This window comes from Pararge aegeria, chromosome 16, assembly GCF_905163445.1.
Source record: "Pararge aegeria chromosome 16, ilParAegt1.1, whole genome shotgun sequence".
In the NCBI taxonomy this organism is placed as follows: Eukaryota; Metazoa; Arthropoda; class Insecta; order Lepidoptera; family Nymphalidae; genus Pararge; species Pararge aegeria.
The window spans coordinates 12,184,469-12,209,301 of record NC_053195.1 but is presented as its reverse complement, the minus strand read 5'-3'; the positions used below and the strand labels follow the sequence as shown (position 1 = coordinate 12,209,301).

The window sequence follows — 24,833 nt, the reverse complement described above, 5'->3', positions numbered from 1 at the left end:
CTAAACCGCGATAATCCAACTTGCGCCCATAGCAGCATTCAAGTTTGTGCCACCAAGACGCGCCCGTTTGGGCAAGAGCACTGAAATTGGTTGAATCGCGATACTGTTCCAGAAGAAACGTTTCACTGACACGGAGTTCGACTCATTGCATATCGTGCCATTACCGCAGACTTAGAGTAGGTAACTAACAAAAAACGCTTAGGTTTTTTATAAATATTAATGCAGATAGTTGATCTATTAATTTGAAATTTTATGGTAATAATATAAATGACCATTACTATTATTGACTACATTTGTCTGTGTAAATATTTAAATAAACCTTCTGTATTTGTTTTGTCGGCTTAGACGGCGGTACCCAATGTCTCTACATTTGCTTATTATCGGTTAAAGTGACCAGAAAAGTCCAGACTTTTGATACATGACTTGACTTAGAACAATATTTGAAATACATGATGATATTATGGTCTAGGAAATCACAACGCAATTATACGCGACGGTGAGGCTTGGGGCATGATAGCAGATACTTATTAAAGTCCGTTAAATTATCCATATTCATATACTAAGTATTTATGAATTGTTGAGATGATCTTTATGACTCAACTTTGTTTAAACGTTCAATCTTTAATATGATAGTTAAAAGAACTAATAAATGAATATGCACTATGTTAAGATTCGATTTAGTGATCTAGTTAATTACCTACGTAACACGGATGATACAGTAAAACCAGATTTTCTGTCATCGTGCAAAAAACTGCAGACCTAAGTTCCTAGAGCGTTTGTAATAACATTTTGGCTCTTCATACTTGCTTAAACTTTTTCGTAGCTAATTGTTATTTTGTAAACTTACTAATACATTTCATTACATTAACAACAACGTATGTTATTTGCCAAAACAAAAATACAATAAAAAAAAGACAAAAAATATAGTCTTAGTTGAGCCATCATCTTAAAGCTGGAATCTAGAGCCGTAAAGCATATAATTAAAAAAAACTCTTACTCTGTAGTCTGTACAGTGCGCAAAAATCTGTCAATCTTATAGTAGGTAGGTGTCAATGTCTTGAGTGTTATGTATTTATTTTTGAATTCAAAATATAATCTTACAATACCTACACGTAAAGAATTATTTCCTTTACAGATGAAAAAGTTGTGCAAAATTAGCAAAAATTGTATGATTTGTTAATAGAATGGAATAAATTACCTTGTTTATAATTTCATAAATACATCTGTACGTAACAGTTTAGGTACGTAAAATTGTTCCGAAAATAGGTTAAAAAATAGGAAATAAATAATAAATGTATAATATGCAAGCATTCGTATTTCATTTCCAATGCCCTATATAAAGCTTTATTCGCTGCATAGTGCATTAGCATTAAACATACAACAGAATTATTTACGTAAATTATTGTTACGACTGGAGTAAAAATATTATTATTATTACCTATTCATTTAACTATTATATTCTGTGTGGAATCGACGAACAAAATAAACATTTGATTGCCGATACCGCGTCTTAAACAAGCTTGGTTTTACTTCCGTATTCTGAATTTAAACAATAAATGAGACTTTATATAAAGTTGCACACATTGGTATTAAAGTCTCACAGGAAAAGAATCGGCGCATCTTAGTAGCTGACCTTCACACTTTTAGACTAAAGAATTTATTTTAGAATTTTATAATTTGGATGCCTTCCAATTTTTAACTCAGAATGCTCACAAGTTCAGTTATGCTCTATTCTTCATGCATAAAGCTACAAAATTTTATTTTTACATTTTGAGGTTTATATTATTTCTATTCTAATTAAAAATAATAAAATAAGATTGATTAGGATTAGGTCTTGTGTGTGAATAATTATTTTGTTATATGCTGTTGTATTTCTACAGATGCCTGAATATACTGTCACATCAGAAATTTATGGAGAATATGATTATAAGACTGGCATGAAACCAAGTAGAGAAGGAAGTAAGTATTCACCAATTTTTAACCTGCGGTTTAGGTGTTCAGCTTCACATCCCTGTCATTACACTGTCAACCACTGCCTCTAGACTGGCAACTGTAGCTTGGCAACTGAAATAGGATGCCTTCTCCATCTACAAGACATTGGCGCAGTACCTTGTGCCCAGTTGGCACAGAGAAAAGCCATAAAAAAAAATTGAATTGAATGGTTTTATAACTTTCCTAGACAACTCTGTCACAAAAAGCTTTACTATTACAGAAACTTCTAATTATCTTTTATCTAGTGATCCTGTATGTACTATATCCTCATGCATCTGTTCCATAGGGTTATGACTATTACTGAAAAAGTGCTTGATAGGATTTGATGACACTCGCTGATTCACAAGATTGATATTATAGCCTTTTAGCCCGGTGTAACTTTTTTTGGAATACATCTGATGTAGATCAAATTAGTAATTGTTTAATATTTTATAAGTTTCTATAATTAAGTTAAGATGGGTTATTAATAAGGCAATAATTATTGCCTTATTAATAACCCATGGTTGGGCACAGGTCTTCCTTCTGCTCTGTCTGGGTCATTTACTGCACAAGCATTCTTGTATGATGAACATGAATCCTTACCCTGTTGAAATATCATTCCAGTTATCCTAGCTTGTTCCAGAAGCCTAGCAGGCCGCAACTGCACTTTTGATGCGTTCATACAACTTTCTTAAAAGTAGTAAAATGGAAGCTATGGGTAGCTTAGGCAATAAAAAAAAGCCTACAATAAAAGTTAGCAACTTAGCTAGGTTATCTTTTTTGAATGCCTACCAATAGTGTTCCTTAAATAGCCCCATGATTGAGGAGACATTGTCCTCTGACTTTAAAAGTAAAGTTTAATTATAAAGTTATTATAATTAAACTTTAGTAAAATTTTGATGGGCTAGACTTAGAAATTGGTTTAGATTTTATAGACTTTAGGGTGACATTATCAGAAATAAAGACATTCACAGAACACAAAGTCTTCTTATTTTATAACTTGTTTGACAATATTATATTCAATTCCAGATGTGATATCAGAGTTTCCATTTCTGCTACCTAAAGGGAACGACAAAGCTCAGTTTGATGAAGACAGTGATTTAGATATAGAGAGGCCACAGAGGAATGTCATAAAGATAGGTAAGACAACAAGCCATCAACATTGGCTCAGTATTTTAGGTATATAATAAAGACATCCTATGTTCTAGCAGTGAGATTTCAATATTGAAAGATTAAATATCTTTCAATAATGTTGCTTACTATCAAAACATCTGTTGGTTGTCCTCCCCTAGACTTGTGCCTATTAAGCTGAAAAAAAAAACATCCCATTCTTGTTTCTCATAAGGAACAATTTATTTTCTAAAATCCCTCCGGAACATTCATTATCATATCAACCCATTACCAGCCCACTACATGAAAAAGGTTTCCTCCCACAATGAGAAGGGTTTAGGCTGTAGGCTTCATATACTGAGAACATTATGGAGCAGGCATGCAGGTTTCCTCACAATGTTTTCCATCTAACAGAACTCGATGATATTCAGTCATATATTTACATGTTCAATTAATACAGTCAGACCCAAAGGGTCCAAAACAAAATTTTATGGGTGATCACTGATGCTCCCTGGTTCGCACGCAATGACGAGGTTCATCAGTATCTCGAAATGCCGACGGTATTTGAGGAAATCGGCAGGTTCTGCATAAAAACACAAAGAACGCCTAGCTCACTATTAGTAGCTCCACGTACGAAACGCCTAAAACGAGCTGACTTGCTCGACAATTGACGGACGGTTGAGCGATGGCTCCCTCGTCTGTAACTGCTAACAACTGACCCAGCACATCTGATTATAGTCTCACGACTGATCGCAGATATATAATATATGTATATACACATATATATATATATATATATATATATATATATATATATATATATATATATATATATATATATATATATCGGCGCAAGCGCCATCAGGTTCAATATAAAACTAATACTGGATTGTATTTAACTGTTATAATAATTATTTATTACTATTAAGACAATTGATAGTAGTAGTTGAGTTATAACTACCTAATTGTTTATTTAGAGAACTTGTATTCACACTTTTGACTAAGAGGTGGATCCTTGCATGTCTTAACAGTTCATTGTATCTTGATGATTACTTTTATGTACTTGGATAATTTGTAAATAATTATAAGGCAATTTGAGAAGCGTTTAGTTAATAGTTAAATAGATTAAATAAATTACTTTTAAGAGTTACAAAGCTTCGACAAGTTCCATATGGGAACACTAGATGGCGTAAGGTTGGTAACTCTTAAGACAGGTTGTTCGAACTTGAATAATTCGTAAACATTAAAATTAGATTATAATTATTATTGTTCATTGCTAATTAATTAAATAAACTTTAATATTTGTCAAATAAGGTTAGCCCCACCTTAGATCAAAAGGTGGCGCTAGTTGTAAGCCCGTGTCGGTAAAATCACCAAATATTAGTTCCCTCTAATAACAAAGATGGCGCTAGTAGCCCGCCGGTGACCATTGAAGGAATGGTCGGTAAAATAGGGCGGCTAGCCGACATCTTAACAAAAATCATCCTCTTTGCTTGGCGACCACGGGGCGGGCAGGTGGATTCATCCGACGCGGGCGTGCTGCGAAATAAGCTAAGTGTTTCGTATTTTAGTTTTTAAATAGTTTTAACATTCTCTGTAATGTTATGATGTGAAATAAATACGAGACAGGATCTAGACTTCTCATTTATTTGTTTAATACCAAGTTATATTGTTTTTGACTATTCAAAAAGTTTAGAAGTGGATAGTAATTATGAGTGACAAGGGTGTACATGACGCCAGCAATGCTGACGTCATACTTTTTAAAAACACTACAGGGATCTCTGTTCCGACATCAGAAGTGGGATGCGATCCCACTACTGCGGTGTACCAGGCATCAGAAACCGTAAGTACCCGGCCTACTTCACCAACAGATAAAAGTTTGCCCACTGAGATCGCGGAAAGCGCAGACACCTTGCCTACGCAGGCGGCGCCTACCAGTGTTAATATGCCTGCTAATTTCCTTATGCAGATGATGCAGACCATGAAGGAAATGTCTGATCGATTGTCAGCGCCACCGCGATCGGAGAAAGTAAAAATAAATGACATATTTCTACCCTCCTATGATCCCGATGCAAACATAGGTGTTCGTGAATGGTGCCAACACGTTACCCAGGCGGTTCAATTATATAACCTCAACGACTACGAAGTACGGATGAAGGTGGGTAGTTTGCTTAAAGGACGGGCCAAATTATGGGTCGATAATTGGCTTGTTACTACATCAACGTGGGCAGAGCTTCGAGATAACCTCATTACTACATTCGAACCAGAATCAAGGTATTCGCGCGATATAGTTAAATTTCGTGAACATATTTATGATTCAAGTAAAGACGTGTCAGAATTTTTATCCAAAGCGTGGGTTCTCTGGAAACGAATAACTAACGACAAACTAGGTGACGAATATGCAGTTGAGGCGGTGATCGGTTGTGTAAACGATGAACGACTTAGAATCGAGTTATTAAATGCTAGGGCGACATCTGTACCTGAATTAATATCTGTAGCCTCAGCGATACGCGTTAAACGTCCACATAATAATAATAATACCCCACAACCTCCTAATAAACGTTCGCGGCCTAACGAATCGCAAAATACCCTCTTTTGTCGAATTTGTAAAAGAAATAACCACAAGACAAGTGATTGCAAATTTAAAATTAGCGATACCACACAGTTGCCCAGCAACGATAAAGATAAATCAAACAAAAGTTCTGTACCCTCAAATAGGCCAGTCTGTACATTTTGCGATAAAGCCGGTCACACATTTGAAACCTGTTTTCGACGCGAAAAATCCGTTGTTTCTCATATAAACTGTATCGGTAGACCGAAATTAAACCAAATAGTGGTTAGCATAGGTAATTTCGCGTTTCAAGCAGTTTTCGATAGTGGTGCAGAATGCTCAGTCATTACTGAGAGTGTCGCAGCTAAATTACCGGGCAAAAGAATTTATTGTGTAAATTATTTACGTGGAATAGGGAGAGTCCCAGTAATATCTCTGTTTACTCTAGTTGCAGTTTGTGTAATTGATAACGTAAACGTTGAAATTCAGTTCTTTGTTGTACCGGACGGTGACATGACCTCCAAGATTTTAATAGGAATGGACGTGATTAGTAATAATGATCTCAACGTTTTAGTAACTGCAACGGGTACTCAATTAGTCCGACAGTATACAGTTATGCACATAAAGTCAAATAATTCCATTTTCGATCATTTAAATTCTGACCTTACTAACGATGACGAAATTAACCGATTGCGCATTTTGTTGAACAAATACTCGCATCTATTCATTCACGGATTCCCTACAACACGCGTTAATACTGGACATTTAGAAATACGGTTAAAGGACCCTAATAAGTTTGTTGAACGTAGGCCTTATCGTTTAAGTCCCGTAGAACGTGAAAAAGTACAAAACATAATTAAAGAACTACTCGAACATAACATTATTAGAGAAAGTGTCTCGCCATATTCAAGCCCTATTATTCTTGTTAAAAAGAAAAACGGAGATGACCGGTTATGTGTAGACTACCGCGAGTTAAATTCAAACACTCTTAGAGACCATTTCCCCCTTCCGTTAATTTCCGACCAAATAGATCAGTTGACAAACGGACATTACTATACCACATTGGATATGGCTGCAGGATTCCATCAAATCCCGATTTCCGAACAGTCTATAGAAAAAACGGCATTTGTCACGCCTGATGGCTTATATGAATATTTAACAATGCCATTTGGCTTGAGCAACGCATGCTCTGTATACCAACGCTGTATTAATAGGGCCTTACAGCAACTTTTAGGTTCAGCAGGCGTTGCTCAAGTCTACGTTGATGATGTCTTGAGTAAATGCATTGATTTTGATGAGGGGATTTCACGTATAGAAAGAATCCTCATTGCACTGGAAAAGGCAGGCTTTTCTATTAATATAGAGAAGTCTGCGTTTTTCAAGCGTTCTATAGAATACCTTGGAAACATAATAGCAGATGGACAAGTTAAGCCGAGTCCACGCAAAGTAGAAGCACTTGTAAAAGCTCCCGTGCCAACAAATGTTAAGCAAGTTAGACAGTTTAACGGTCTAGCTGGCTATTTTCGTCGCTTCATTCCCAACTTTTCTAGCATAATGTTACCTTTATACGAGCTAACGAAACAAGGTGCCGCTTGGGAATGGAGCGACCGGCACGAAGAAGCACGTAATACTATTATTCAGTACCTGACGTCTGATCCCGTGTTATCAATATTCCAGGAAGATTACCCCATCGAACTGCATACTGACGCCAGTAATCTCGGATATGGAGCCGTCCTCATCCAAGTAATCGACGGTCGCCGGCATGCTGTCGCATACATGAGCATGCGCACTACAGATGCCGAGAGCCGTTATCATTCGTACGAGCTCGAAACGCTCGCAGTGGTGAGAGCTATAAAACATTTCCGCCAGTACTTATATGGTCGCACGTTTAAGGTTGTAACAGACTGTAATGCCCTCAAAGCATCTAAACACAAGAAAGAACTGCTCCCTAGAGTATACCGCTGGTGGGCGTTTCTGCAGAATTATAATTTTGAAATCGAGTACAGAAAAGGACAAACACTCCAACACGCCGATTTCTTTAGCCGGAATCCAGGTACGTTGAATGTTAACATTATGACCAAAGATTTGGATTGGCTGAAAGTGGAACAACACCGTGATTCTACACTACGTTCCAAAATCGACAACATCCTACAAAACCAGGAAGTTCTCGGGTATGTTTTGAAAAATAATGTCCTTATAAAGGTTTGGCAGGACTCTACCTTGGGACACCAAGAGGCCGTTGTGGTACCCAAGACGTTCCAATGGAGTCTCATAAGCAGCTATCACAATGCATTGAAACATACCGGGTGGGAAAAGACCTTACAAAAGATTAAGGAAACGTACTGGTTTGATAATATGAATACGGTGGTAAGAACCTTTGTCGACAATTGCATCATATGCAGAACATCTAAAGGCACGTCAGGTGCTGTGCAAGTGCAACTTCACCCTATACCTAAGCCCACGACGGCATTTGAAACCATCCACATGGATATAACGGGTAAATTGGGCACTACTAACATCCATGACTATATTATCGTGACTATAGATGCTTTTAGCAAGTACGTACTTTTATATCACGCTAACAATAAAAACCCGCAAAGTACGTTAGCAGCTCTCAAACGTACGATACACCTGTTTGGAACGCCAGCGCAGGTAATTGTCGATGGAGGTCGGGAATTCCTAGGTGACTTCAAAAATTACTGCGACCAGTTCAGTATCAGCATACACGCCATATCACCAGGAGTAAGCCGAGCCAACGGGCAAGTTGAACGAGTCATGGGAGTCCTAAAGAATGCCTTAATAATGATAAAGAATTATGAAACTGAATTATGGCACACTGCTATAGACAGCCTGCAGCTTGCTCTGAACTGCACACCGCATCGCGCTACAGGCACGGCACCACTTACGTTACTTACCCGTCGCAAGCACTGTGTCCCGCCTGAGCTCATCGGCTTGGTAAATCTAGAGCAGCAACGCATCGATATTGACCAGCTTTATCGACACGTCACACAAAAGATGACAGCGGCAGCAGAAAAGGAAAAGGCTCGTTTTGACAAAAATAAAGCTCAAATTCACAGATTCCAGAGAGGAGACTACGTGCTAATAAAAAATAACCCTCGTAACCAAACGTGCTTAGACCTGAAGTTTAGTGAACCGTACGAGATTTGTCGTGTACTTGAAAATGACCGCTATTTAGTCAAAAGGGTGGTAGGACGAGGCCGCCCTCGAAAAGTGGCCCACGACCAGCTTCGCCGAGCACCACAGCCTGGTCAACAGGCAACCGTATCGGCGGACACGGACATCAACGCAGGCGCTCCCGAGCACTCCTCCCAGTGCACCCTCACACCGCCAGCAGCCAACCACGAGCCACACGACACAGAGGCGTCGGAGATGTCTAGCTACGATCCTCGACCCTCCACATCCAACGAGAGGGTCCTTGACGAAACTGTCAATTAGCTCCACCACATAAACGGTGAGATAGTAACCTTTATTTTATCAAAACTAAAATATTTTCTCCTTTTATAGCAGTACTTCACAGTTAAACAAATTCTACTTCATTACATTATTATTAATGGGTTATCTCAACTCATGATATGATTATCATCATAATAATAAAAGGCTAAAACTCATAACTAAAGCATAGTAATAAGTACTGTTATAAGATTATTCGTTAACTCCTTTACGTCTATTCCATGTGCATGCTTTTATATTTCAGAGCCTCTGGGGACCACGGTCATAAAAATAAGGCCTAGACCCCAGCATCGACCTTCCCATTAGTCCTCTAGAGCCTCTGTGTACCACGGCGCCGAGACAGGAACGCCTAGAGCACAGCATCAACCCAATTGTTTCAGAGCCACTGGGGACCACGGTCATAACTATGAGGCCCAGACCCCAGCATCGACCTTTCCTGTTCCTTTAGGGCCTCTGGGGACCACGGTCATAAAATACCACTATGGGGTACTAACAATACCATTATGGCCCAGACCCCAGCATCGACCTTTCTACCTTAATAAAATATTGCTGGCGTAGTGAGACGTACAGTGATATCATAGATAAAATTGACTATGAAATATGACTGAAATAACTAATTTGACTTAAATGACTGCTGACGTAGTGAGACGCTCAGTAGATAATAATATGACTGTATTACTAGCGTAGTGAGACGTATAGTAATACTCATTAAAATCCTAATTTCCTCCTCCTATATTATTATTTATGTAATTATTATTGCTGTCGTGGGGAGACGTAGTGCAGTATCAAATAAACGTTTATTTAAAAAGAAGTTTAGTCATAAACTTTTAGATAAGAAACTCAACTTTACTCTTCGAGCACTATGTAATGTAATCAAAACCTAGATAAATAAACGACGTATCACAGATACGCATTTCAAAGTTTTAATATTTCTTGTTACAGAAGGTGAACAAGTGCAGAGCGCGCACTGTTCCTCAGAAAGGCCGTATCGGCGCAAGCGCCATCAGGTTCAATATAAAACTAATACTGGATTGTATTTAACTGTTATAATAATTATTTATTACTATTAAGACAATTGATAGTAGTAGTTGAGTTATAACTACCTAATTGTTTATTTAGAGAACTTGTATTCACACTTTTGACTAAGAGGTGGATCCTTGCATGTCTTAACAGTTCATTGTATCTTGATGATTACTTTTATGTACTTGGATAATTTGTAAATAATTATAAGGCAATTTGAGAAGCGTTTAGTTAATAGTTAAATAGATTAAATAAATTACTTTTAAGAGTTACAAAGCTTCGACAAGTTCCATATGGGAACACTAGATGGCGTAAGGTTGGTAACTCTTAAGACAGGTTGTTCGAACTTGAATAATTCGTAAACATTAAAATTAGATTATAATTATTATTGTTCATTGCTAATTAATTAAATAAACTTTAATATTTGTCAAATAAGGTTAGCCCCACCTTAGATCAAAAGGTGGCGCTAGTTGTAAGCCCGTGTCGGTAAAATCACCAAATATTAGTTCCCTCTAATAACAAAGATGGCGCTAGTAGCCCGCCGGTGACCATTGAAGGAATGGTCGGTAAAATAGGGCGGCTAGCCGACATCTTAACAAAAATCATCCTCTTTGCTTGGCGACCACGGGGCGGGCAGGTGGATTCATCCGACGCGGGCGTGCTGCGAAATAAGCTAAGTGTTTCGTATTTTAGTTTTTAAATAGTTTTAACATTCTCTGTAATGTTATGATGTGAAATAAATACGAGACAGGATCTAGACTTCTCATTTATTTGTTTAATACCAAGTTATATTGTTTTTGACTATTCAAAAAGTTTAGAAGTGGATAGTAATTATGAGTGACAAGGGTGTACATGACGCCAGCAATGCTGACGTCATACTTTTTAAAAACACTACAGGGATCTCTGTTCCGACATATATATATATTATATACTACTATTATCTACTGTGATCACCAAACCGATCTACCCGACGTAGTGATTATGAGCAAACCGTCAGTTTGTGACTTGCCAAGCATTGGACTGTTTAATAGGCTATTCATGAATATTATGTACTAGCTTTTGCCCGCGACTTCGTCTGCGTTTGTATTTGTTTTTTGATATGGCATTCAGTTTAATTGTAGTTATAAAAAAATTAAAATATTCAGCATCGCTAAGCCTTAAATGAGGGAATTGCTGCTGTCCGCTGAGGAGTTCTGTCCTCTATCTCCAACCACATCCATCAGATCTACACAAAGTTTGGGCGAAATTAAACACAAATTATAACATCTATCGTACAAAAATAATTATTTAAATCGGTTATCATTTGATGGCATTATGGTGTAAATCGTCAAACACTTTGGTCCCTTCTCCCAAAAGAACTGAGCTTAATTTCGGGATAAAAAGCATCTTATATTACTTCTAATACCTTCAGGAATATGTGTACAAAGTCTCGTGATGATCGGTTTAGTAGTTTTTGCGTGAAAGCGTAACAAACAAACTTACATTCACATTTATAATATTAGTAGGGATAGGGATAGGGATGTATGTATGTTATCCATGTGCCCTGGTCCTGACTAAGTTCCAAAAATTGTTTTTTCAGAACACAGTTCCAAAACCAACATATCCTTAGTAGGCTTGCAAGTGTGGAGAGGTGCTTTCCTACTGGGAGACCTGCTGATACACTTGGGGCTAAATGGAGGCTTGAGTGGGAAGACGGTATTGGAACTTGGCGCTGGTACTGGCTTGACCAGTTTTGTAGCTGCTATTTACGCCAAAAAGGTTGTTTGCACAGGTAAAAAATAATAACAGCTAGCAAACTAGCTGTTGCCTGCCGTTTAGTCTGCGTTCATTTTGGGTTTTTAAAAACCTCGCAGGAACCCTTTATTCCTGGGGGGAAAAAGTATCCTACCCGTCGGTTTTGGCCGCATTTATTTTGGTATTTTAATTACCTTAATTTTCCCGCATTGAAATGTATCCTTTCACATTTAACCATTTACAATATTACTATGGATGTTAATTTTAAACCATATTTTACTATACAATGTGTAAATGAAAAGTGATTTTGAGGTACATTATTAACTGTCTCTGAGACATATCTGTGAAACCGAAACATAATAACCGATTCAATGCGGTGGACTATTTGACAAACTTTCATGCCTGGCTACGAACAAATGTTTCGTGGCTCCTCTGGGGCGCCCAACGCCAGGCACTTTGATGGCTCCCCTAAGGCGCCTTCCGCCATGTATTGTAATGTATCGCTTTTTTTGTTGTTTCCACTTGCTGTAAGTTTAGTCGCCAACCAAAATCGAACGTAAGCGGTTTTATTGTTCGTTTAGTGTATAAAAAAGTGATTATCTACGTGTATTAATGGAAATGGAAGGTAAGTGACTCATTTATGTAAGGTGTTGTAAACCTTTTTGTAGTTTTCATTGAATTTATAAAACTATACTTATTTCTTTTCTAGTCTGTCGACAAAATTTAAATTCATGATAGATTTTTTATTTAATTACATTTATTTACATAAATTTAAAAGATTTACAATTCAGTTTACGCACTTTTTATTTTAAACAAAAAGTAGTTACAGAAAAATTCGTCGTAATGCTCACAGCAAGTTTTTTTTTTGCTTGATATAAACATATATTCTTTTTTGTTCTAGAATTACCAAAAAAAAGAAAATATATCCCAGAATCACAACTGGAAACGCAATGTGACACTGACTACGAGTTTGTCGAACAGGCTTATTTAGAACAAAATTCCCAGACTTATGATGACTGGGAACCTGGTCAAGAAAATGAAGATGAAATAAATTCTGCGGCGGAAGGTACAAAAAAACCTACGAAAGATTGTGCAACGTACACAGAAATATCCACCAAAGATATTTCAACGTTTACTGAAAATATAATGGTAGAAGATAAAGAACAATTTACGAGTACAACCGTCGTGGATATTCACGCCTGTAAATATTTTGGGAAATTCGTATCTAACGAGTTACTACGTTTTAGTATTAATGAGAGATATATTATAATGCAAAAAATTATAGAAACGCTAAAAAAATAATTTTATTAATAAACCATAAGTTTTAAATGAAAAGAGTTTTAGATGAAGAGAGAGAGGCGAGTTAAATGAAAAGCATCGGTTTTACATAATATTAAGGTTTATTTATTAACATTGTGCAATAATATTACATAATTGTACTTATTTATAAGGTAGATTTTTACTATAATCATTAAAAAGACTGATTTAGTAATTACTAATGAGAATTGTTTGTTATAAGTATTTAAAAATCTTCAATTAAACAAATTATAACATATAGTGTGTGTATTAATTGAAATCATGAAATACCTGCAAGCTAAAAATATCATAAATATTAAAAATTTCTAATACATTTGTTAATATTTATGATATTCTCGGAAGCATGGGGTGAGACATAACCCTGGGAATTCTGGGCAATCAGAACAACCATACATAACCAAGTTTCTTTTTTTAGTTTTGCTATAGCATACTCTGCATCGCTTTCTCATTGTCCTTCCACCACTCTTAGTAAAAGTACTAGGTAAATGTATTTTTCTTTCAACAAGGGATCGTTGTGGCACGGTTGGTGGCTTTAATAAATTTTCTAATACACTTTTTCTAAAATCATATAATTCTATATTCGATTTGCTTATTTCTCGATATAAAAGAAAGCTATTCACCAAACATATTTGGATTAAATGGATTATAACTTTTTTATACCAACGTAAGGTTTTGTGTTTGCAGGAATAATAACTTAAAAGCTGGTCGTGCCTATCAATTGCTCTCATGTATTTATTGTACTGAATTAGTACATCAGGCTTATACTTTATAGTGCGTATTCGGCGACTATTAGTCCCTTTGTAAATGCTTTTATGCTGCGAGCTCAAAAGCAGCACTTCGCGTTTATCCTGCCATTTGGTAACAACAATTTTTTTGGAATTGTGAACAATACAAGATTCACCGGTGTTTAATTTTATATTAATTAAAGTGGGATTACCAGCGCGCTTTGCTCGTAGTGTACCTGTTACGTACGTGTTTTTATCTAAAAGCTCCTCTGCTAAACCAACGCTGCTATAATAATTATCAATATAAAGTGAATGGCCTTTATTTAAATATTTTTCTATTAACAACATTACTACTTTTTTTACATGATTTTTTCCACCTACCAATTGATCCCCAGAACCAGCATATAAATGAATTTTTATTACTAGGCCATTCATGTCAGCTAACATATATAATTTAATTCCATAACGATGGACTTTCCCTTTTAAATACTGGCGGAAAGAAAGACGTCCTTTCCACAAAATCAAGGATTCATCTATTGCAACATTATTGGATGGGTAATAAGTTGTGGACATTGTTTCGTTGAACATATCTATTAACGACTTTACTTTAAAAATACTTTCCGGCCTCATTTCATCTTGGACATTTAATGCTCTTAATATTAAATAAAACCTGTCCCTAGCCATAAATGAATGTGGGCTTAGGCGCATTAAATAATGTCGAGACCAATATTCGGCCATTCTATTAACTTTCACGGTACCCATAAATAAAATTATGCCAATAAATACCGTGAACTCCTCAAGACTTATCTCCTTCCATTTTGTAAAACGAGCTTGTGCGGTGCGTGCTGCAATCTTCAATTCATTGCCGCACTTGTTTGTACAGTTTAAAATTAAATCAATGATACGACTATTGAAAAATAAAAAGAAAAAATCTATCGGTGTTTTTCCACTCATGTTATGAGGCGGTAATAAACCAGGTGTGCCCGTAAAAGGAATCTCGGCCATATTCGAGGGGTTTCCATTGAACCAATCGGTAGTAGGGGCTTCCTCAGTTGTATTTTCAACGTCCTGTTCTAACTGATCTTCAGCACAAACGGCTTCTTCATCTTCTGTGTTTTCATTTACCAAATCTTCCAGAAAGTTATCCACATCCTGTGCCAAAATCCCATACAATTCTGCATCACTTATAATAGCATCAATGCATGGCATGTCTGATAAGTTTATATGGCTGGGAGACATCATTCCGGATAACTCCATAGATATGAGATCCCAATTTGACGGGCCAGGTTCAGGGGATGGAGGAGTAGCCATTTTGGTTAGCAACTGAAAAAAATAGTAGAATAAGTTATCTAGCAGTCAACACACTTTATTTTATACGTTATAAAGGTGTTGTAACACAGACGAACACACACACAAACACACACACACTCTCTCACACAGATATACATTCTCACATTCACTGTCATACACAAGCACACACACATACACACTCACACAGTGTTTGTACATGTGAGTGTGTATGAGTGTAAGTGTTTATCTGTTTCGTCGAATGTTATGTATTTAAGCGCTTATGTGTGTGTATGTGGTGTTTGTGTGTCTATGTATGAGTCTGGGGGTGTTTGTCTGTTCATTTGTTTCAAGAGAACACCTTACATAGGGTACCTATCTTTCCGCTTAACGTAGAATTTTAAGTGTTTTACCTCTTACTTAACATTGTGTAGTTAAAGACAGAATAATAAACGAACAATTTAGAAAATTTTGTATTTTTTTTAGTTCTGAACACTGGTCACGAAATGGGATTTTTTCCAAAAACCATAAAATGTTCAATAACTCAAGACTGATTTATTTTGGCATATGAGTGTTCCTACAAAAGTTGTAGCACGAGACCTGTGCTACATGCCCTATCTAGGTTTTCCTCTAACATGGAATCACTCTGTCCCTCATGTTAAATTTCAAAAAGCTCATGTTAAATTTCAATGATTGAAAAGACTAGAAAAGAAAAAAAGAACATTGTTAAAAAAACTCACCTTGTAAAGTCAAGAATCAAAACAGAGTCCAAATTACTAGCCGGGGTAGTCACTGAAGCAAAATCTCGAAGTCCAGATACACAGTCCACAGTTGTTAAAAGGCAAACTAAGAGACTTCAGAAGCGAGCATTAAACGGTCACAACGTGCTTACGTCTGATCACCATAAATAGCAAAACAGAAGTAAACGAAAAAACATCATCGATAGTTAAGTAATTTGCGCGTGAGAAACCTTGTTAAGTGATTTATGGCACCGACTTCTTTTGTTTTTAGTTAAATAACATCTTTCCCTAGCCCATCAATAAAAAGGGTCGGTCGGCACGGCATATTAACAATAAGCAGTAGGGCAATAAAAAGCTTAAAAATCTTTAAAACATCTTTGATATGACTGCATAGCATAACAACAAAAGATAGTGCTTTTCTGAGAATCGTTTTTGTTGTTGTTTCTCACCAAAAATAAACTAAGTACATTGTCTTGATACCTAAGGAATGCAATTACTAGTCCGGTTAAATTTGGACATACTTCGAGAAACTACCTAGTTATTACCATAAACTTGCAAAAGAGCATATCCACAAAGCAAAAAAAGTGAAAACAGATATTTTTTAAATATTTAACTGTCATGATTAGTGCTATTCGTTTGTAACCCTTAATATTAAATAACATTTAAATAACGCTTAAAATGGTTTACCATCCCCGAAGAGTGTGAAATCACGCTACACCTTAAAGCGATTTCTCTGGAAAGGATCTACGTGATAAATAAAGACACTAATATTTTTAGAACACTGAAATATGTACTATTGATAAATTTAAATTAGTCAGTTTTTTGGTTTCAAATATTGGCTCCTCTGGGGTGCCACCCGCCATGCACAAAAGTTACCTTTCATAATTATTGTTTCTATTGAAAAGGTTTACAACATCTGAAATGTCTTTTTTCACGCTATATCTTGAAACTAATACTAGTATCGTAATCTACGTGACAAATAAGGAAACTTTCATTTAGGGCTAGCCTCTGAATAAAGCTTTTTTAGCGGAGTTTTACAGGAAAACATTTTGGCTCCTCTCGGGCGCCACCCGCCATACACAAAAGATACACATGGCGCCTCTGCGGAGCCATCCGCATTGAATCGGATAATAATAACTAATAGTCTTTTAGTAAACCATTGTCATAGTTTTTATCAACAGAAATTCGATACAGCCCCTAACATCACATGCAAATGTAAAATAAAGTTAATCCTGTCATATTAGGTACACGTCGCGTAGCGAAGGTACTATACACGCCTCGGTCTTTTATCTTCAATAGGGTTGTCACAAGTAATCATTTAAAATGTTCTGAATTTGTATGGAAAAATAAATATGTTTCTTTTGATTTAATATTTTACAGGGAGATCCCTTACTTCAATACACTTATGCACCGTTCAACAGTATTTCTTAATTCCGTTACACGTTGTATACAATAATAAGTCTGTAACTACTTTATTTTTTACAGATATCGATTTAGGTGGCATATTGGAACTAATAAAGTTGAACGCAAAATATAATTCAAAACTGATCAAGTCGCAATTCAAAGTTATGCCACTCGATTTTACGAGCACAGATTGGAATGTTTCTTTATTGGATGAAATTAAACGAACTGACGTTATCATAGCTTCGGATGGTAAGAATTAAATACTTAAGGCGCGTTTTAACATCCTGACAAGTGTTGGATCATCATTAAAATTAACTAAAAATAAAAATATTTATTTCGTTTCGTACAGCAAAATAATACATTGAAATTGGGGTCATCCTAGTATTACTACTAGCACTTGTGGCAGACGGCCCCGCTCTGCCATAACATCATATACAAATTGAAATAAATAAGTAGATCCTTAATGTTTAAAGTTATAAAGGTTTACCAAAGATAATTACAATATGTGTGTCTACTTGATTTGCGCGTGTGTGTGTGCGTATGTGTGTAAGTGTAAGTGAATGTATTTATAAGTGTGTTACAAACGTGTGCTTGTGTGTCTTTGCGTGAAAATGTATGGGATGCAAAATTCATACTAGCCGTTATGGGCTATTCAATTCCAAATTCATTTATTTCAAGTAGGCCATATATAAGCACTTTTGAAACGTCAAGTTTGTCTGTTTGTAGTGACTCTACCACCGATAAGGCAGATTCTACTGAGTAAGCCGGCAAGAAGCTCCGCTATTATTATCTGTTCGGGAGCTATGGCGATACGCTCGACCGTAACAATAGAAAGATCTTCCTCCGAGCGGGTGATCGTGCTCGGGGACCGAGGTCCGAACATTCATTTTTGGAATTTGTATATATAGGCATTCTTCGTGAACACTTCGCTAGCGCGATGCAGGATTTTTGTGGCGCCACCTAGTTGTGTAATGTGGAGACTGCTACAATATCATTAATAGCCCATAACGGTCCACTGATGGAATTAAGGTGTCTTAAGGATTTGTCTATAATCACTAAACTAGGAAGACGGGTTCAATAATCTGTACATGGTAGTAGTGGCACAGAGTAGTGCTACCCCTTATCTGTTCTTTTCCCTTCATCACCTCGTACGACTCCAGCGAGATGAGGGATGGTGACATCTGTATTCTGATCTGCCATCACCACAGCAGTTTTGGTTAGGGGTATCCTAAATATGAGTTTTGTAACTTTCTTACTTAAGTGAGAAAGGCAAAATTTAGAATAGCATAGTAGTCTTTATTGCAAAACAAAACAATAGGAAAAACACAAGAAAAACAGTAACAGTACTTAGTGCTAGGGTACAAAGGCGGCCTTATCACTAAAAGTTGTTAGTGACAAGGTAGATTGGAAGCAGCCAGCTTCGCTCTCATCTCCCGCTAGATAGAAAAATTATTGTAAATGTTGATGTTGGAAAAGAGCAACTACTGAGTTTCTTGCCGGCTCTTCTCGGTATAATCTGCTTTACGAACCGGTGGTAGAGTCACTACAAACAGACATTGCAAAAGTGCGTATAAAGTAGGCCTACTTGAAATAAATGAATTTTGAATTTATTGAATTTTGAATTTTGAAAAAGTGATCTGAGCGTTCGAAGCCGATGAAAAAGTGGAAAGTGGATGGTGCATAAAGTATGTTACAAAATATAAAATAAACGTACATGAACATACATATGTAATATTATTAAAAATTTCTATATTCTATAATAGATATTTATGCTACTATAAATTTGCATAATACGCAATTGCATAGATAAGTAAACATTTTTTAAGCGATGTTTAAACAGGTGAAGAAATTCGGAATGACGTATCCCAGAAATTTGAATAAACGCTATCCAACTCTTATCAGAAGGTGGTATAACAGGTCCTTGCAAATATACATGGAATAAAGCCAGTATAGTTATCAATAATCAGTGTTTTGTCACACTCTGACATTTGAATGGTGCTCTCAGTAGAAGCACGTAACACTGCAAAGCTATTTCGACGTTATGCCACGTCTATATGCTAGGCCTCTTAGTGTTTTGATTTACAAAAATGAAGAGCATTAGCCACACAGGAGCCGTGGCGGGGACGGATTATTGGCGATACTTTGAGATAAAAATGGAAAATTTAAAACATACAGTAACTTCGGCAATTGAATTCCAAAACTCCCGCCCACGCCCCTGTATGTTTAGTGCTTAAATGTAAAGGTAACCACACTCTAAATAGTTACGTGCCATTAATTTACAACAAATTTGATTTTTTTTTTTAGTCTAATTTATTAATTAAGTTGTCATACATTTCCCTCACGGAACATAACATTGTTTAAGTACTTGAGATTGTGTAACCAAGAGTAACCAATCAAAATGGATTTTCTTCTTCCGTTTAATTGCAGTAATTGATACACAACACATAATAAATATTATAATTCTATTAAAGTGCTGTACTTTAATATAAATAAAGTATTTATTAATAAGGCTATAAAATCTTAAAGGCGCACAAAATGCCGTAGCGATGTGAATTGTCACCTCTTCATAAAAGTACTGTATGTACATTTTTACGTCATAAATTGTCGTAAAGAGCTTGTTAGTATTAGGACATACTAGAGATTAATCAGTAACCTTATTATAAGTTTTTATATAAATTGACATCACATTCGCGTTATTTGTAACAGTAATTTCTGTTAAAGGATTTAACGTCAAAAGTCAACAATATATACTTTGACTTAATAAGACCTTGGTTGTTAGGTAACACTAAGTGTTTAGGTTACAGTTTGCGAACGTAGTTATCGCCATCATCTTATTACCATATACACACTTTTTATGTAGCGTATGCATCAAAAGTGCCGGCTTTTTGAATAAAGAAATATTTGTCTTTGACATTAATGGCACGATACATATTTAGTGAGCTTATACCTTTAATCTGTAATAGACTGTAGACTGAGATGTATTCTCTGTGATAGACTTATAGATTGGACGTTGGTTTTGCAAATGGCGGAAACTTCTTTGAGGACCGAAGCGCAGAACTGCACGACAATGGATTCACAGATATTGTGAGACAGATATCATGTGACCGTGTTTTGTTTTGGCTTATGCTGTTTGTTCTTGATATAACACTTTTAATGCGTTGCGTTGCAAACGTAGACACTTTGTTTTTTTAAATGCATAAAACTCCTTTTCGAGAAAAAACGATATTGTTAGCCTTTCTGTTGAACGGACAATAGAGCTAGCCTCGGTTGAACTAGAGCAATTTATAATTGTTACTGTTTATAGGCCACCCTTGTCAAACTTTGAACTTTTTGAAAAGGTAATGGATGAAGTGTTATTTAAAATATCAAAGTGTAATAAAAAGTTAATAATATGCGGAGATTTTAATGTAAACATTTTAGAAAATAACTCTTTAAGTATCAAGTTATTGAATTTATTTAAAACTTACAATCTATCAAATATGTTCATGGAGCCCACAAGAATAACTGCTACTAGCGCCACCTGTTTGGATAACATCTTTACAAATATAATTCCTATAAGCAAAAATATTATTAGTAAATTAGACTCTGATCATTGTGGTCAAATTATTCAATTTGAAAATGTGAAGAAAAATGTTTCTAAACGTAAAATAACATTTGTTCCTGTAACATCCAACCGCATAGAGAAAATGAGATATAGCCTAGTAAATGACCTCCCATTCCTACCCTCAGGGGCGACTCCAAATGCAATGTACAGCTCCTTTTTCAATACCTTTAATAGACTATTTCATTCTATATTTACTAGTAAGTCGGTTGTGATTACTGATACATTAAATTTTAGTGAGTGGGCGACAGTTGAACTTCATAAAAATAGGCAAAAGCTGTACGAATTGTATGCTGAACGTCAATTTAACACTGGTGATAAGTTTGGGGATTATGTTAAATTGTTTTCCAAGAATTTTAAACGCGCTTGCCACTTAGAAAAGACGCGATACATCAAAAATAAAATTAAAAATAGCAGCAATGCAATCAAAACTACTTGGAACATAATTAATGAGGAGACGGGAAGAGTAACACCACGAAATATTAATTTTAAACTTAATGTAGATAATAAAGCCTTAACAACAGATTTCGAGGTGGCTACTGCTTTTGAAACCTTCTTTACCAACATTCCCGTCTCCACAACAGAATCATTAAACTCTTCACCAGACATGGCTCTCTCTCTATTAAAGGAAAATGTGCCTGAGTGTAACCATTCTTTTAAATTCACGCATGTTAGTGGCTCTAACGTTATTAAAGCCTTTAAATTATTAATTAATAAAAAAACAAATGATCTGTGGGGCATTTCCGTAAACGTTGTCAAATCATTAATTGATATTGTTGCACCCGATTTAGCCTTAATATTTAATAATTGTATAGATTGTGGTGTGTTTCCTGACTTAATGAAACTTAGTAAAATAGTTCCATTGTTTAAATCGGGTAGTACTTCTGACCCCACTAACTTTAGACCAGTATCCGTACTACCCACTTTCAGTAAAATCTTTGAAAAACTCATTTTAAATCAATTACTTTACCATTTTCATAAGTATAATTTACTTCATATTAAGCAATTTGGTTTCACACGGGGTCGCTCAACAATCGACGCAGGTGTTGAGCTAATACAAAACATATTTGAAGCCTGGGAGGAGTCACGTGATGCACTTGGTGTGTTCTGTGACTTATCTAAGGCGTTTGATTGTGTTCAACACGAAACGTTAGTTAGGAAACTACACCACTATGGAATTCAGGGTGTAGCTCTAGACTTAATGAGTAACTATCTACGCGATAGAATTCAGAAAGTCGACGTGAATGGAAAACGGTCTAATGGATCAGTTATGAAAATAGGTGTCCCACAGGGGTCTATATTAGGACCATTTCTGTTCCTTATTTACATTAATGACCTTCCTTACCTTGCCAAGGATAAACACGGGATAGTTCTGTTTGCCGATGATACATCACTGACTTTTAAAATAAATCGACGTGAACTAGCTTTTGACGACGTAAACAACTCTCTCGCTAAAGTGGTACAGTGGTTTGAAGCTAATAATTTGGTTCTTAACGGAAATAAAACCAAGTGTATAAAATTCACTTTACCTAATGTTAAACACGTGAAAACCACTGTACTACTTAATAATGAGGAACTGAAACTGGAGGATACGACAGTTTTTCTAGGAATAACGTTAGATTCTAAACTTCAATGGGGCCCTCATGTAAATAATTTATCGAACAGGCTTAGTTCTGCTGCCTATGCGGTAAAGAAGATACGCCATATGACCGACGTAGAAACTGCTAGACTGGTATATTTTAGTTACTTTCACAGCATTATGTCATATGGAATTTTACTTTGGGGTAATGCTGCTGATATTAGCACTATTTTCGTGCTGCAGAAGAGGGCTGTTCGTTCTATCTACAAAATGGGTCCGAGAGAGTCATTGAGAGATAAATTTAAAGATTTTAAAATAATGACAGTGTATAGTCAGTACATATTTGAAAATTTAATGTACGTCCATAATAACATTTCTAAATTTAAGAAAAAATGTGACTGCAATAATTTAAACATTAGAAGTAAGAATAAACTTACAGTGCAATATACTAGGTTACATAAAATTCATAATTCGTTTAAAGGAAATTGCATACAATTCTACAATAAACTACCAATTGACATCTTGGAGATGTCTCTTAAAAAGTTCAAAGTTTGTATTAAACGTAAGCTTATAGAAAAGTCCTATTATAGTATAAAGGACTACGTAAACGATAAAAAAGCTTGGGTGTAAATTATTGCTCTAATCAGGTTGCTCTTCTAATAATTTAAAATTACATTGTGAGATGGCGATAACAAAAAAAAAAAAAAAAAAACACCCGGCTAAGTTTGTTGTGGGCTTCTTCTTAGACCGGGACGCGTTTGGAACCCTCGTAGCTTTAGTTTTAAGTTTACGAATGTGGTTATCGCCATCATCTTACTACCGTGTAATTCTTATGTACGCATCAAAAGTGCCACCTGTGGGCCTACTTGAATAAAGATATTTTTGACTTTGACTTTGAAAGAAGTTACCTTATGTCAAATGACGTCCTTTTGCCCTTTGACGGTAGAAGCATTTTGCCGTGGCTAGTTACCAAACTATCGACAACGACGTGTCCCGGTGCTATGTCCTGTAGAAACCGATTAGGGGGTAGGACTACCATACTCCCTAACGTACAGCCCTCTATCGTATAAGACTGCATCACCACTCACCACCTGGTGATATTGTAGTCAAGGGCTAACCTGTAGTGGCAGTCCTAAAAAGTTATAACAAGGGCGGGCGATGCTACGCGGTAGGTCGATGATGCATCACGATAGTTATTTAGTGCGGGGACATGTACACAATATTGACAGGTTTCTCTCGAAGTTGAATATCTATCTGAAACAAAGTGTTTAAATTTGCATTCTGCTTATATACCAAGCATAAGAAAAGGTACTTAATAAATTATTAGGTATTCGTATTTTCATGGGCAATTTTGCCACTGCTTTGACCCTTCCCGAGGCTATAACAATATCAGTGTTCAGTTTGTATTCTCATTGATAATATCTTGTATTAAATGTCTTTGATTAAATTATATTTTATATTTATCTTTAACAAATTAAGTAGCATGTTTGTGAAGCCTGCCGTGATTTGACTAACAAACCATTTTAAACACTGGCAACATTTTTTTAAATATTATTAAATACTACGATTAAAAAGATTAGTGTGATATTTCGCATCCTTTTTTATCTGTTTCTGTTTTATTACGTGGCATAGTAAACAATTCTATGTATTCAATACGCTTTCAGTCGGTTTACACAGGGCGAGTAAGCAGACAGTCAAGAAAAGAAATTATATTGGTAGTTCGCCTGCGTTTTATCGCTCGCTAGTCAACTCGGTCGTCCACTTGACTAATGTAAACTAGTCTTAAATAGTAGTTTTCGAACTCCTAACCTAAAAGGTACTCAGTGGCGTGCGCTGGGTTGCTTACCAGGGTATGCATACGGCGGGAAAATTGCATAAAACGTCAAATATCCTATACGAGTTATATATCAATTTCAGGGTAGGCAGTGCTTTTGTGCATGCATGAAGTGCACGCCACTGAAGGTAATTTATGATTTTCAGTGATATACGACGATGATGTAACCGCAGCGTTCATTTCAACAATACAGAAGATCCTAAACACGAACCCACCAAAAACTATTTACATAGTACTGGAAAAACGATATGTGTTCACGATCGAACATATGGACTCGGTCGCGCCTTGCTACGAAACATTCCTTGCTCTGCTGGACAAAGTGAAGATTCATTCCAATTGGATAGTGGAACAACTGCCAACGGACTTTCCTAAATATTTCACTTACGATCGCGTTAAAGATTTAGTTCTATGGAAGATTACCTCGAAGGAAATTAGTTGTTAGTTATTTATTTGTTGGTTATACTTTTGAAATATAATGTTTTTAATTCA

At 36.1% G+C, this 24,833-nt stretch overlaps 3 protein-coding genes across 6 annotated transcripts; 2 read left to right on the top strand and 1 right to left on the bottom strand.

The window, feature by feature from the left end:
• The first annotated feature begins 92 nt into the window (after positions 1-92).
• On the top strand, positions 93-24,833 carry LOC120630749 (methyltransferase-like protein 22). Of its 4 annotated transcripts, none has more exons than XM_039900050.1 (6): positions 93-180; positions 1,881-1,959; positions 3,001-3,111; positions 11,703-11,894; positions 17,412-17,579; positions 24,491-24,833. In XM_039900050.1, the coding sequence occupies exons 2-6, from the start codon at positions 1,881-1,883 to the stop codon at positions 24,784-24,786; spliced, it is 846 nt and encodes a 281-aa protein (XP_039755984.1). In that variant the 5' UTR covers positions 93-180; the 3' UTR covers positions 24,787-24,833. The 4 variants fall into 4 exon arrangements, with proteins under 4 accessions (XP_039755984.1, XP_039755985.1, XP_039755982.1 ...); XM_039900051.1 differs by lacking the exons at positions 93-180; positions 24,491-24,833 and adding exons at positions 229-1,241; positions 18,057-18,623; XM_039900048.1 differs by lacking the exon at positions 93-180 and adding an exon at positions 236-1,241.
• LOC120630751 lies at positions 12,225-13,412 on the top strand. Its single transcript, XM_039900052.1, has 2 exons — positions 12,225-12,482; positions 12,759-13,412. The coding sequence occupies exons 1-2, from the start codon at positions 12,470-12,472 to the stop codon at positions 13,157-13,159; spliced, it is 414 nt and encodes a 137-aa protein (XP_039755986.1). The 5' UTR covers positions 12,225-12,469; the 3' UTR covers positions 13,160-13,412.
• Positions 12,760-17,047, bottom strand: LOC120630746 (piggyBac transposable element-derived protein 4-like). Its single transcript, XM_039900044.1, has 2 exons — positions 15,927-17,047; positions 12,760-15,222 (listed from the first exon to the last, which is right to left on the bottom strand). Exon 2 carries the CDS (start codon positions 15,208-15,210, stop codon positions 13,492-13,494), a length of 1,719 nt encoding a protein of 572 aa, XP_039755978.1. The 5' UTR covers positions 15,211-15,222; positions 15,927-17,047; the 3' UTR covers positions 12,760-13,491.